At 42.6% G+C, this 15,341-nt stretch overlaps 1 protein-coding gene across 1 annotated transcript in view; it reads right to left on the bottom strand.

Moving 5' to 3' along the window:
- Positions 1 to 15,341, bottom strand: part of RABGAP1 (RAB GTPase activating protein 1) — an 831,375-nt gene that overhangs the window by 705,993 nt on the left and 110,041 nt on the right. The window contains exon 4 of the mRNA XM_053696166.1: positions 6,931 to 7,088. Coding sequence (XP_053552141.1) covers positions 6,931 to 7,088 — 158 coding nt within the window. The remainder of the gene's footprint in view (positions 1 to 6,930; positions 7,089 to 15,341) is intronic.

Below are 15,341 nucleotides of genomic sequence, written 5' to 3'. Positions count from 1 at the left end.
ACTAAGTATAAAACACCACAGTCCTCTTACGACCTCCATCTTAGTTGAGAGTTGCAAGAGAATGACTGGATATGGCAGTGAGGGGAGGAGCAATATAGCAGCTCTGCTGTGGGTGATCCTCTTGCAACTTCCTGTTGGGAAGGAGAATATCCCACAAGTAATGGATGATCCGTGGACTGGATACACTTAACAAGAGAAATAACAAACTCTTGATTGAAGATGAAATAAAAACTAACAGTTTAACACCTCTTCTCTTTACTCTTCCTGCTTAGAGCCAGCAAAGAGAATGACTGGGGGGTGGAGTTAAGGGGGGAGCTATATAGACAGCTCTGCTGTGGTGTTCTCTTTGCTACTTCCTGTCAGGAAGGACAATATCCCACAAGTTAGGATGAATCCATGGACTCGGTACATCATGCAAAAGAAAAATACAATTTGCAAAAACGGTACTGTACCTTTAAGAGAAAAAAAAGGCATACACAAACTGCAAAACAGGTTAAAATTGCTTCAAAAATTCCGAAATTTTAACAGTGTACCCACTAAGCTTTAGAAGGATTGCACCACAAGTAACAAAGCAATAGACCCCCAAATGAAAAAAACGGATTGATAATTGTCTAAAACCGGTTAAACACCCCTATAAGCACCTTGCCAGAGCTCTGCTGTGGCCCTACCTGCCCTTAGGAAGCGATAATATGGGGTTTAAAGCTTCAATTAGTCCCTCAGAAGACTCTCAAGACCTCAGGAGAAGTTGCTTGCTGCTTGTAAATGTAGGCCCCGCCCACCTCACTCGATGTTGCTGGGGCCTACACAAAACTAACAAACCCTGCCTGAAAGCCATGTGGGTTATAAAAAACCCCAAAGAACCCTCAAGCAAATGTCCCATAAAACAGAAAACGTTACTCCCAGACACAAAAGCGTTTGTCCCAAATTCACATAAACTGAGTGCCCACACAAAATTAACCCTTTATGCAAGCTAGTAAAAACCACTGACTGAACATACCTTATTGCTGTATAGCAAGAAACCGTTACTCACACTGAAGTTTTCCTGTACTCCTCAGCTCATGTGGGAACAGCAGTGGACCTTAGTTACAAATGCTAAGATCATCATCCTCCAGGCAGAAATCTTCATCTATGTCCTGCCTGAGATTAAATAGTACAACAACGGTACCATTTAAAAATAACAAACACTTGATTGAAGATAAAATAAAACTAACAGTTTAACACCTCTTCTCTTTACCCTTCCTGCTTAGAGCCAGCAAAGAGAATGACTGGGGGGTGGAGTTAAGGGGGGAGCTATATAGACAGCTCTGCTGTGGTGCTCTCTTTGTTACTTCCTGTCAGGAAGGACAATATCCCACAAGTTAGGATGAATCCGTGGACTCGGTACATCATGCAAAAGAAAAATACAATTTGCAAAAACGGTACTGTACCTTTAAGAGAAAAAAAAGGCATACACAAACTGCAAAACAGGTTAAAATTGCTTCAAAAATTCCGAAATTTTAACAGTGTACCCACTAAGCTTTAGAAGGATTGCACCACAAGTAACAAAGCAATAGACCCCCAAATGAAAAAAACGGATTGATAATTGTCTAAAACCGGTTAAACACCCCTATAAGCACCTTGCCAGAGCTCTGCTGTGGCCCTACCTGCCCTTAGGAAGCGATGATATGGGGTTTAAAGCTTCAATTAGTCCCTCAGAAGACTCTCAAGACCTCAGGAGAAGTTGCTTGCTGCTTGTAAATGTAGGCCCCGCCCACCTCACTCGATGTTGCTGGGGCCTACACAAAACTAACAAACCCTGCCTGAAAGCCATGTGGGTTATAAAAAACCCCAAAGAACCCTCAAGCAAATGTCCCATAAAACAGAAAACGTTACTCCCAGACACAAAAGCGTTTGTCCCAAATTCACATAAACTGAGTGCCCACAAAAAATTAACCCTTTATGCAAGCTAGTAAAAACCACTGACTGAACATACCTTATTGCTGTATAGCAAGAAACCGTTACTCACACTGAAGTTTTCCTGTACTCCTCAGCTCATGTGGGAACAGCAGTGGACCTTAGTTACAAATGCTAAGATCATCATCCTCCAGGCAGAAATCTTCATCTATGTCCTGCCTGAGATTAAATAGTACAACAACGGTACCATTTAAAAATAACAAACACTTGATTGAAGATAAAATAAAACTAACAGTTTAACACCTCTTCTCTTTACCCTTCCTGCTTAGAGCCAGCAAAGAGAATGACTGGGGGGTGGAGTTAAGGGGGGAGCTATATAGACAGCTCTGCTGTGGTGCTCTCTTTGTTACTTCCTGTCAGGAAGGACAATATCCCACAAGTTAGGATGAATCCGTGGACTCGGTACATCTTGCAAAAGAAATTGGTAATAAAAGTAAATTGGAAAGTTGTTTAAAATTACATGCTCTATTTAAATCATTAAAGTTTTTTTTTTTACTTTACTGTCCCTTTAAGAAAGAGGCGGGGCCTGACGGGTTTACTAGGGAATACTATAAAATGTTTAAAGAAATCTTAATACCCCGTCTCACAGACCTTTGCAACTATGTTATGGATGGCCAAACCATCCCAAATGACTTATTACAAGCAAGGATCGTTGTGATCCCGAAAACCCGGTAAAAATCACAAGTTATGTTCAAGTTATCATCCTATATCACTTATAAACCAAGACTTAATCCTAACTAAAGTTTTAGCCAATAGATTAAAACATATCCTGCCAAACCTTGTCCATCCTGATCAAGTGGGATTCGTTAAGGATAGAGAGGCGCCAGATAATGTTAGACGAACGGTGAATGTTGTCGATTATGTGGGGAGGACTCGGGTGCCTTCTCTGCTCCTATCGTTTTCTGCGGAAAAGGCATTCGATAGGATAGACTGGGACTACATGAGATCAGTTCTACTCCAGATAGGATTTGGGGGTGCCTTAATTAAAGCTCTGAATATGATTTATTCGACTCCCTCAGCTTAGGTTTCTATCTCAGGGTACAAATCCAGAAGTTTTCCTATACTAAATGGAAGGCAGGGGTGCCCACTGTTCCCACTCATTTTTGCACTATGTACAGAGCCCCTGGCAGCCAAAATTAGATCTTCACCCGATATTTCAGAAGTAGTGATCATGGATCACGAATACAAACTAACACTCTTTGCTGATGATATTCTTCTGACAGTGACTAAACCCCTTATCTCATTACCTAATCTATACAAACTCTTAGATCAATTTTCCCAAATCTAAGGATATAAGGTCAATCTCGACAAATGCGAAGTGTTATCATTATGTCTCCCCCAACACACCAAGAAAACTATAGAAATCAACTTCGACCTGAAGTGGGCCACACACTCCATTAAATACTTGGGGATTCACCTAACTGCCCAATTTAATCAGCTATATAAACATAACTTCGAACCCATGTATAAAGAAATTAGGAAAAATATTAATAAATGGAGGACATATACCTTCTCTTGGCTGGGTAGACTCTCTGCAGTAAAGATGACTGTTCTACCCCGCCTATTTTACCTATTCAGAACTCTTCCCATAAAGATCCCGACATCTGACCTAAAGACGTAACAAGCAGAATTAGTGACATTTATTAGAGGGAAAAAAATGGCAAGAATCTCATCCACACTTATCACAAGACATGGATGTCTGGGGGAGTGGAGGGCTCAAATTTACTAGAATACTACAAAGCAGCGAGACTCGCACAGACAGTACTTTTGGGGGGAAACTCTAAAGGGGTTCTTTGGACCCAAATGGAAGCGAACCTGAGAGGATCTGCCCGTCCAGATGACATTCTCTGGGGTAGACCTTCTTTGGGGGACATTTCGGGAGGCTACAGATCTCCCATTTCAGACAACACTTTACACATATGGTCCCTCCTAACCAAACAGAAAATGTTATCTACTCAAACATTACTGCGCCCAATCAGATACCTTCTTCCTAGAGAAATAATAGTAGATAAATGGGCGAACAAGGGTCTGTATAGGGTCGCAGACTGGCTAGATGGTAGAAAACCTAAGACATTCAATCAAATACAGACTCACATAGACCCACTGGAACTTAACTGGTTCCAGTATCTTCAAGTCAACTCAACAATTCAACACTACATTAAAGACTTACAATTTACCGGACCTACGACCCTAGAGACCCTCCTGAAGTCCACACACAGACCCAAAAAAGCTATATCCAAACTATACTTAGAGATCCAAACACTGAACAATACGATAAAATCTACAGTAATCTTAAACTGGGAGAAAGACTTGGATATATATAAAGATAGACTGGTGGGACTACATATGTAACTCAGCTGGCAAAGGTCTCTTAATTGCGGACTTAAGGGAGAACACAATTAAAACCATGTTCAGGTGGTATCTGACCCCGATTAAGACATATCATATGTCTCCCACTAACAGATTATGTTACAGGGGTTGTGGGGGTATAGGGTCATTTTGCCATATGTGGTGGGACTGTGACATAATCAAACCGGTATGGGCCAAACTATCTACCTTACTCAGCTCTGTCTTAGAGGAACAAATCCAGCTAGCTCCCTCCCACGCTCTTATACACGAACCTCTATACCAATTCAACAAAAATATAAATATATTCATTAAGATCACCTGCACGGTTACTAGAACCTGAATAGCAAAATATTGGAAAACTAAGGCTCCCTCTTGGGAGGAGGTGAAAAACAAATTATCCCTAACATTTTGAATATATGAATCAGCCTCTAAGATCCTCGATACACAAGCTCAGTTTGAAAAGATCTGGTTCTATTGGACTCTAAATGGGCCCTCAGACACACACAACTAAATAAGATGCTTGAAGGAAAGAGTGTTACAAAATTTGATCAGACACAGGGAGAGGGTCTTGGCATCTCTCTTAATTAATCCATAAGCTACCTAAATAATTTTTTGACTGGAGAATTGGTGGTATTTATTTACTTCTTATTTATCTTCCTAATGTTCACTGCGTTTAACTTTATCAACCAATGTTTTAATGTGCAACTTATTCATTGTTGGGACAACACCCTTCTTTTCTTTAAAGTTGCTAGGGTGAATAGAAAGGATTCTAATATCTTCACATAGTTCACCACCTGTTTGAGAGTCCCTATTGAATCTAGACTTTAAACATGGACTATCTAGAAAGGAAATCACCAAACCTGAAATGGACTCTATCCACTCCTAACCAAATGATGTTCCGGAATATTTAAAGACTCACAGGAAATAGTAATTGATATGTATTTTACATGTTGTCCCTCACACCGAGGTTGTATTAAAATAAATGCTAAATGAAAAATATAAATAACAAATATTTTGCTTATAGAGAGACCAGTGTGCGAACACAGTTTTCTGTAAGACAAATACGTTGGGACACTCTTTGTGGATAGGAGACTATCAAGATTAATTCTCTTACAAATGGGCATAATTCTCCTAAAACATATGACGATAGACATATTTGGATATTAACTGAATTCTCAAACTGGTGACCTGGTAAAGTATAAGAAATTGTTAAATATATATAATATTTAAATCATGGGCATTCTAAGGCTATAGTTAGATTACAACTGGTAAATTTAAAGAGCATACTTTGTATTTTAAGCTTGTGTTCATAGTCCTGTGTAGTTTAAGTTTAGTTTCTGTTTAGTTTACTAGTCATATTTAGTGCCAAGTAATTTATATTTGCAACTATATATTTTAGAATTTGCCTTATTGTAGCTAAATGAGGTTATTTCAGTTCAGATAAATTGGCATATCAATTGGAGGTTAAAGTATCTTGTTATATTGTTTAACTAGGCACTGTTAAAGTAAGAGGTCCATATTCTGATTTTAAAGGTATATTTTTTTTATGATCTTTGTATAGAATAGTGTGACAGTTTAAGTGTATCATTTGATTCATAATCTGGTTTCTATAAATCTAATTCAATGTGTAAATAAATATTAACTAATCTTAAAGAATTTAGGAATAAATATTGATTTTAATTGTTTCAAAATATATATTTTTATTGGGGGTTTGTTTTAAAGAATAATAATAAATAAATTGTATTATAACCCTGCTATATATACTGACATAATTTAGATAGAGCATGCAATTTAAAACAACTTTTCAATTTACTTCTATTATGTTTTTTTTTTCATTCTCTTGATATCCTTTCTTGAAAAGTAAATCTTAATAGACTCGTGGCTGCACATAGATGTCTTGTGTGATTGGCTCACCCATGGGCATTACAATTTTTCAACAAAAGATATCTGAAGAATGAAACAAATTAAATAATAGAAGTAAATTGGGATGTAGTTTAAAAATGGTATTCTCTGTCTGAATCATGAAAGAAATTTTTTTTGGTTTCATGTCCCTTTAATAGTCAGTAGGCCATACCCTTCTGCTGGACCTAATAAATCTGTCACTTCATTTCTATGTATGAAATATAGAGCTGGCACATCTTTGGCTCAGCACCTTGGTGGAGCTTGCTGATTGGTGGTTAAAGGCAGCCACCAATCAGGAAGTGCTATCCAGTGTTCTGAACCAAAAATGGGATGCTCGTAAGCTTGCATTCCAAGAGAACGAAGAATAACTGCTAATAGGAGAAAATTAGAAAGTTGCTTAAAATTGCTGATCTATCTGAATCATGGAAGAAAACATCTGGGTTTAGTCTCCCTTTAATGTCCCTTTAAATCTCTTTGACCTGTGTGACATACTGGTTAAAAGCCCTTTACTTACTATAGAAGGAATTTTAAAGCTTTCAGTTCAAAGAGATTTCAAGGTTTAGTCCTTTTTCTTACTGAATTCCATAAGGAGCACCCTGCAATGTCTGACAGCTGATAGTTGTAAAAGCCCAGGATGATTTAGATAATTTAAGCAGTTGGAACAGACAAATAGAGGGCAATGCAAATAAAAAAATAAAATGACATATAAACAGAGGAATATGTCACCTGAAGTATCCTTTTCCATCATCTTCCTTGATCTCCAAAGACACAGAGAATGTAAAGACGTCACTTTCTGGGGTTTGTGGTGGAATGGACACAGAGAGAGTAGTCTGTTTGGCCGAGCGACGGAAAGCAGTTGCAAAACTGTACAGTATGCGACTCACCTGTATTAGAGCAGACAGAAACTTAAAAGCAGCAGACAAATCTGTACCCTGGCACACTGAAAAGGAACGCATACAAAGGATAAACCACAACAAACGAAGTACAGGACAGGTCAACACAGAACATAAAGAGAGAAACAAACACAAACAGCACAAAAAATAAAGACCAGCAAATACAAAGAGCAAATCCATACAGAACAGCGCACACAGAACAGGAAAGCTCCAGGCAGAACAGTACAGGAACAGAAAGAACACGGATACTTACTATAGAATAGTAAAGACATATATAGAACAGCGCAGACACACACAAAAAAACAAATTATGCTTACCTGATAAATTCATTTCCATCGTTACGAGGAGAGTCCACAGCTTCATTTATTACTTGTGGGAATATACAACCTGGCCACCAGGGAAAGAGGGAAAGTCACCCCAGCTAAAGGCTTAAATACCTCCCCCACTCCCCTCATCCCCCAGTCATTCTGCTGAGGGAACAAGGAATAGTAGGAGAAATATCAGGGTATAAATGGTGCCAGAAGGAAAATAAGAAATTTAGGTCCGCCCAGCAGAGAACTGGGCGGGAGCCGTGAACTCTCCTCGTAACAATGGAAATTAAATTATCAGGTAAGCATAATTTATGTTTTCCATCTAATATGAGGAGAGTCCACGGCTTCATTCATTACTTGTAGGAAACAAATACCCAAGCTCTAGAGGACACTAAATGAATAACGGGAGGGTAAAAGGAAAGGCGGACCCTAAACTGAGGGCACCACAGCCTGTAAAATCGTTCTTCCAAACACAGCTTCAGCCGAAGCAAAAACGTCAAATTAGTAAAACTTTTGCTCTAGTTAAGTGAGCTGTAATCCTCTGAGGAGGCTTATGTCCCGCTGTCTCATAGGCCAAATGAATCAAGATCCTCAGCCAAAAGGATAAAGAAGTGGAAGAAGCCTTCTGCCCCTTACACTTACTTCCCTGAATAAACAAGAAACAAAGCTAAGGTTTGTCTGAAATCCTTCGTAGCCTGAAGATAGAATTTCAAGGCTTGAACCACATCCAAGTTATGAAGTAACCGTTCCTTTGAAGGAGGAGGATTAGGACACAAGGAAGTAAACACAATATCCTGATTAATGTTATGATCAGACACCACCTTAGGGAGAAATCCCAGAGCAGTGCGAAGAACGGCCTTATCTGTATGGAAAACCAGGTAAGGAGGCTCACATTGCAAAGCCGCCAATTCAGACTCTGCGAGCCGAGGCAATGGTCAGTAGAAAGAGAACCTTCCAAGACAGAGTCTTAATGTCAAGTGAATGCATAGACTCGAACAGAGCCCCCTGCAAAACCTTCAGAACCAGATGCTGACTCCAAGGAGGAGCAGAATGTCTACACACAGGCCTGATCCTTGACAGTGCATGAACAAAAGACTGTATATCAGGGAGATCAGCGAGCTTCTTGTGTAACAACACAGAAAGTGCCAAAATCTGTCCCCTTAAGGAACTAGCGGCAAGCCCTTTCTCCAAAGCATCCTGGAGGAAAGAAAAAATTCTGGATACCCTGACCTTATGCCAGGAATATCCACGAGATCCACACCTTATAATAGATGCGACGGGTGACCGGCTTTCTGGCTTGAATGAGAGTATAAATCACCCTCTCAGAAAAACCTCTTCTGGCTAAGACTAGGTGTTCAATCTCCACTCAGTCAGCCTCAGAGAATCTAGATTCTGATGCACAAAGGGAACCTGTACCAGCAGATCTCTGCGACAGGGCAACCTCCACTGAGGGCCGATGACATCCCCACTAGATCCCCAAACCACGTCCTCCAAGGCCATGACAGAGCAATCAGAATAGTTGACGCTTGCTCCTGTTTGATGCGTGCCACTACACAAGGTAGAAGTGGTAACGGAGGAAATATGTAAACTAGGGCGAAGCCCCAAGGCACTACTAAGGCATCTATCAGCTCTGCCTGGGGATCTCTGGACCGTGACCTGTATCTGGGTAGCTTGAACTTGAGTCTGGAAGCCATGAGATCTATCTCCGGAGTCATCCAACTGTTGATAATCTCCGCAAACACTTCGGGGTGAAGAGACCATTCCCCCAGATGAAACGTCTGAATGCTGAGAAAATCTGCTTCCCAGTTGTCCAAACCCAGGATGTGGATCGCTGATAGCGAGCAGTCGTGGGTCTCCGCCCACTCCAGTATCCAAGAAACCTCCACTTAATAGCTAGAGAGCTTCTCGTACCCCCCGATGGTTGATGTAAGCAACAGAGGTAATGTTGTCTGACTGGAATCTGATGAACTTGGACGACCCCAGGAGAGGCCAAGCCCCCAGAGCATTGAAGATCACCCGAAGTTCCAGAATGTTGATTGGGAGAAGAGACTCCTTCCAATTCCACCTGCCCTGTGCCTTCCTGGTACCCCAAACCGCTTCCCAACCTGAGAGGCTCGCGTTCGTAGTCACAATCTCCCAAGATGGTCTGAGGAAGGATGTCCCCTGTGACAGCTGATCTGGACGGAGCCACCATGAGAGAGATTCCCTCGACCCGATGTCCAGAGTGATCAGTTGGGATAGGTCCGAATGATTGCCGTTCCACTGCCTCAGATGGAATCTGGCGAACGGAATGACATCTATAGTGGATACCATGAGCCCAATCACCTCCATGCACCGGGCTTCTGATGGCCTTGAGGAGAATTGAAGAACAAGACAGTTGGAGACAATCTTGCAACGTCTCTGATCTGTAAGGAATATCTTCATGGCTATGGAGTCAATTATCGTGCCCAGGAACTCCACTCTGGTACTGGGGATCAGAGAACTCTTTCCTGAGTTTATCATTCAACCATGAGATTGCAGAAGAAGGAGAAGGGTTCTCGACTGTTCCTCTGCTACCCAGTAGGACGGAGCCTGAACCAGGATGTCGTCTAGATAAGGAACTACTTCTATCCCTCTGGATCTCGCCACCACGAAAACCCAAAATCTGTCCCCTTAAGGAACTAGCGGCAAGCCCTTTCTCCAAAGCATCCTGGAGGAAAGAAAAAATTCTGGATACCCTGACCTTATGCCAGGAATATCCACGATATTCACACCAGAGTAGGTACTTCACACCTTATGATAGATGCGACGGGTGACCGGCTTTCTGGCTTGAATGAGAGTATAAATCACCCTCTCAGAAAAACCTCTTCTGGCTAAGACTAGGTGTTCAATCTCCACGCAGTCAGCCTCAGAGAATCTAGATTCTGATGCACAAAGGGACCCTGTACCAGCAGATCTCTGCGACAGGGCAACCTCCACTGAGGGCCGATGACATCCCCACTAGATCCCCAAACCACGTCCTCCAAGGCCATGACAGAGCAATCAGAATAGTTGACGCTTGCTCCTGTTTGATGCGTGCCACTACACAAGGTAGAAGTGGTAACGGAGGAAATATGTAAACTAGGGTGAAGCCCCAAGGCACTACTAAGGCATCTATCAGCTCTGCCTGGGGATCTCTGGACCGTGACCTGTATCTGGGTAGCTTGAACTTGAGTCTGGAAGCCATGAGATCTATCTCCGGAGTCATCCAACTGTTGATAATCTCCGCAAACACTTCAGGGTGAAGAGACCATTCCCCCAGATGAAACGTCTGAATGCTGAGAAAATCTGCTTCCCAGTTGTCCAAACCCGGGATGTGGATCGCTGATAGCGAGCAGTCGTGGGTCTCCGCCCACTCCAGTATCCAAGAAACCTCCCCTTAATAGCTAGAGAGCTTCTCGTACCCCCCCCCTGATGGTTGATGTAAGCAACTGAGGTAATGTTGTCCGACTGGAATCTGATGAACTTGGACGACCCCAGGAGAGGCCAAGCCCCCAGAGCATTGAAGATCACCCGAAGTTCCAGAATGTTGATTGGGAGAAGAGACTCTTTCCGATTCCACCTGCCCTGTGCCTTCCTGGTACCCCAAACCGCTTTCCAACCTGAGAGGCTCGCGTCCGTAGTCACAATCTCCCAAGATGGTCTGAGGAAGGATGTCCCCTGTGACAGCTGATCTGGACGGAGCCACCATGAGAGAGATTCCCTCGACCCGATGTCCAGAGCGATCAGTTGGGATAGGTCCGAATGATCAACGTTCCACTGCCTCAGATGGAATCTGGCGAACGGAATGACATCTATAGTGGATACCATGAGCCCAATCACCTCCATGCACCGGGCCTCTGATGGCCTTGAGGAGGATTGAAGAACAAGACAGTTGGAGACAATCTTGCAACGTCTCTGATCTGTAAGGAATATCTTCATGGCTATGGAGTCGATTATCGTGCCCAGGAACGCCACTCTGGTACTGGGGACCAGAGAACTCTTTCCTGAGTTTATCATCCAACCATGAGATTGCAGAAGAAGAAGAAGGGTCCTCGACTGTTCCTCTGCTATCCAGTAGGACGGAGCCTGAACCAGGATGTCGTCTAGATAAGGAACTACTTCTATCCCTCTGGATCTCGCCACCACGAAAAGAGCTCCCAGAACGTTCGTGAAGATTCTTGGAGCAGTAGCCAGCCCGAAGAGAAAAGTGCTACAAACTGGAAGTGCTGATCCAGAAAGGCGAACCTTAAGAACCTGAAGTGATCCTTGTGTATTGGCACATGAAGGTAAGCGTCCTTCAAGTCTATCCTAGTCATAAACTGACCCTCTTGAACTAGAGCCAGTATAGACCTTATCTTCTCCATTTTGAATGATGGAACCAAAAGAAACTTGTTTAAGCACTTTAGGTCTAGGATCGGGCGAAACGTGCCCTCCTCCTTTGGGACCACGAAAAGGTTTGAATAGTACTCTAGATCCCTTTCTGCTAGAGGTACCGGTACAATTACTCCTAGAGAGGAGAGATCCCTCACACACTCTAGGAAGGCATCTCTAGTTTTGTCGATAGATTTGACAAGAGGAATCTGCCTCTGGGGGGATGAGTTTTGAAACCTATCCTGTACTTCTGGGCGACAACTTCCAGAACCCAAGGACCCTGTACGTCTTTCATCCAAGCCTCCGCAAAAAGATAGTCTGCCTCCTACGAGATCCAGAGACGGATCGGGGGCCGCCCCTTCATGACGATTTTGTCTTGGCGGGCTCCTTGCTCTGCTTGGTTTTATTCCAAGACTGAGTTGGCTTCCAAGATTCCTTGGACTGATCGGGTTTAGCAGCAAGCTGCTGTCGTTAGGACTTGTCCGAACGAAAGGGACAAAAATTAGGACCCTTAGGTTTGTTCTTCTTATCCTGCAGTTCTTATCACTGAAACGGAAGAGACAGCAATCTAGATTTGGACGTCATGTTAGCAGACCACGACTTCAAACACAGAGCCCTCCGGGCCAGAAAAGAAAAGCCTGATGTCTTGGCATTCAAGCGAATAATCTGCATATTAGCATCACAAATAAAAGAATTAGCTACCATCAGGGCCTTAATTCTTTCAAAGAGTCGCACTAACAGGTAGCGGCTCCCGCCACCGCAGCAACCGCGGCTGCAAGTTGAAAGACGAACCCTGTGTGCTGAAACAGCTTTCTTAACAGGGTCTCTAATTTCTTATTCATGGGTTCCTTAAACGACGAACTATCCTCAAGCGGGATAGTGGTGCACTTAGCAAGCGTGGAGATGGCGCCATCCACCTTAGGGACAGATCCCCACAATTCTAGCTGAGAATCTGGAACCGGGAACAATTTTTTAAACGAAGAAGAAGGGGAGAAAAACAATACAAGTCTCTCCCATTAATTCTTAATAATATTCTACATCTTTACAGGAACCGGGAAAGTTTGGGGCACTACCCTGTCCTCATAAACTTTATCAAGCTTAGGAATAGAAGGTTCCTCCGGTAACTTCGGTTCTGGAACCTCTAGAGTAGCCAACACCTCCTTTAAAGGGACAGTAAACACCAGATTTTTTGTTGTTTAAAAAGGATAGATAATCCCTTTATTACCCATTTCCCAGTTTCGCATAACCAACACAGTTATAATAATATACTTTTTACCTCTGTGATTACCTTGTATCTATGCCTCTGCAAACTGCCCCCTTATTTCAGTTCTTTTCACAGACCTGCATTTTTAGCCAATCAGTGCTTACTCCTAGGAGCTTCCTGTGCCTGAGCTCAATGTTATCTATATGAAACACATGAACTAACGCCCTCTAGTGGTGAAAAACTGTCAAAATGCGTTCAGATTGGAGGCGGCCTTCAAGGTCTAAGAAATTAGCATATGAACCTAATAGCTTTAGCTTTTAACTAAGAATACCAAGAGAGCAAAGCAAAATTGGTAATAAAAGTAAATTGGAAAGTTGTTTAAAATTACATGCCCTATTTAAATCATGAAAGTTTTTTTTGGACTTAACTGTCCCTTTAATAAAAAGCGTAAGTTCTCCATCCTAAACCGAAAGTCAGGTTCCTCCACAGCTGGAGGTTTAGAGGCCGCAGATTCCGACCCAGAGAGAGAGTCCTCCGAAGTATCGGAATCCTCTGCATCAGCAGATAATCTAGTCTCAGATACATCCAACGGAGTAGATGACCCCTGGGAAGGATAGCAATGTTTAACCTTTAGCTTGCACTTGGCTTGGCGAGGTAAAGCACTAAAGACTGCAGATACCTCCGTTTGCAACTGCTCAGCAAAATCAGGCGGCAACATGGTCCCTCCCGCAAAAGGATAAGAAGTGCCCCGGGGAGCTGCATGTGTAATCAGAGATGAAAGTAGGGAATGCACCTCGCAGGACAGAGAGCCCTCAGAGGTGGACGGCTCAGTGGTACTAAACATCTTATTTCTTCTGGATAGCATTACTTTATTGAGGCATGTGGAACATAGTTGAGCAGGCAGGTATACCACAGCCTCCTCACAGTAAACACAGGCATTAGATTTGGGTAAAGAGGGAGTATCCTCTAACATATCAGAGTCTTCTATAGCTTGCACCTTTAATATATTTAACAATAATTAAACAGGCACCTTTATACACCCAATGGCCAGGGCACTCACCTCCTATGACCCAGGCCCACAGAGAAACTCGCTTTCGTCTCCTGCAGCCAACAGTCAGAAAAGGAAGAGGAAAGAGTCACACCCGGTCACGTGAAGTCGTGCAGTCAGGAAAAAGCGCGCCAAGTAAACAGGCTGCGCAGTAATTCAGGGAGGAAAAGGCCTGATTGTTCCACATTACCTGAGCCACATCTCACATGTCGCAGCAATAACACTATAAAGAAATCATGTATACATCCCCCCTGTTCAATAATCACCTTCCAGAGATATTAACCCTTGATTCTATACAGATAAAAGGAGACACCCCGTCTTCTTGCGTCATTATTACATATATAGAAAATTAAACAATCTTACCAGAATCAACGCCGTGGAACAGGAATATGGCCTCTCAAGTTTTACAGTGTGTAGCCTTGCTCCTGACAGGGACTTGAGTGAAAAAAGCAGGCAGCGAAACTCGTCAACCCTGATTTCTTAAGGAGATGTTAATATGAGTCGGGATGGTTTCGCAGAAAGACTCTCCCTGCATCTCCGGAGGCTGACAAGACTACTTAAAACTCCAGTCCCATCTCGAAGAGTACTACCCTCCATAAGAGACAACTCAGTAATCTTCTGACACTTCTCTGCCAACCTCCTGTGACAAAAGGCAAAGAATGACTGGGGATGAGGGGAGTGGGGAAGGTATTTAAGCCTTTGGCTGTGGTGTCTCTGCCTCCTCCTGGTGGCCAGGTTCTGTATTCCCACAAGTAATGAATGAAGCCGTGGACTCTCCTCGTATTAGAGGAAAAACATTGAAAACAGAAAAGTCAGATGAAGAACAATACTGATCCACGCAGAACAACAAAGACATAAAAATAACTAAACAGATTAATGGAACAGAGAAAAGGCACAAAGAGAACAAAAAAAAAGACAGATACAAAACAGCATAAAAAGACAGGACAGACATGCACTAAACAAGACAAAAACAGCACAGTCCAAACAGAAAGAGGAAATAACTGTGCCATAACAAAAAGGCAAACAGAAGAAAGTCCCATATATTACAGCACAGATAGACAAAGAACGAGAGATACTCACACAGAACAACAGAGAGACATATAGTTAAATATACAAACACATACAGTACAGCACAGGAGCACACAAAGCAAGACAGACTCACACAGACCATCACAGGCACCCTGAACAAGAGAGACACACAGAATTGCACAAACAGAACAGCACAGGTACAAATAGTAAGAGACTCACGCAGAACAGCATAGCTACCCAGAACGAGACACACACAGAATAGCACAAACAGAGCAGACTCA

This window comes from Bombina bombina, chromosome 12 (assembly GCF_027579735.1).
Source record: "Bombina bombina isolate aBomBom1 chromosome 12, aBomBom1.pri, whole genome shotgun sequence".
NCBI classification, from domain to species: domain Eukaryota; kingdom Metazoa; phylum Chordata; class Amphibia; order Anura; family Bombinatoridae; genus Bombina; species Bombina bombina.
Note: the sequence above shows the minus strand (reverse complement) of the source record. Positions and strands in the feature narration are given on the sequence as shown.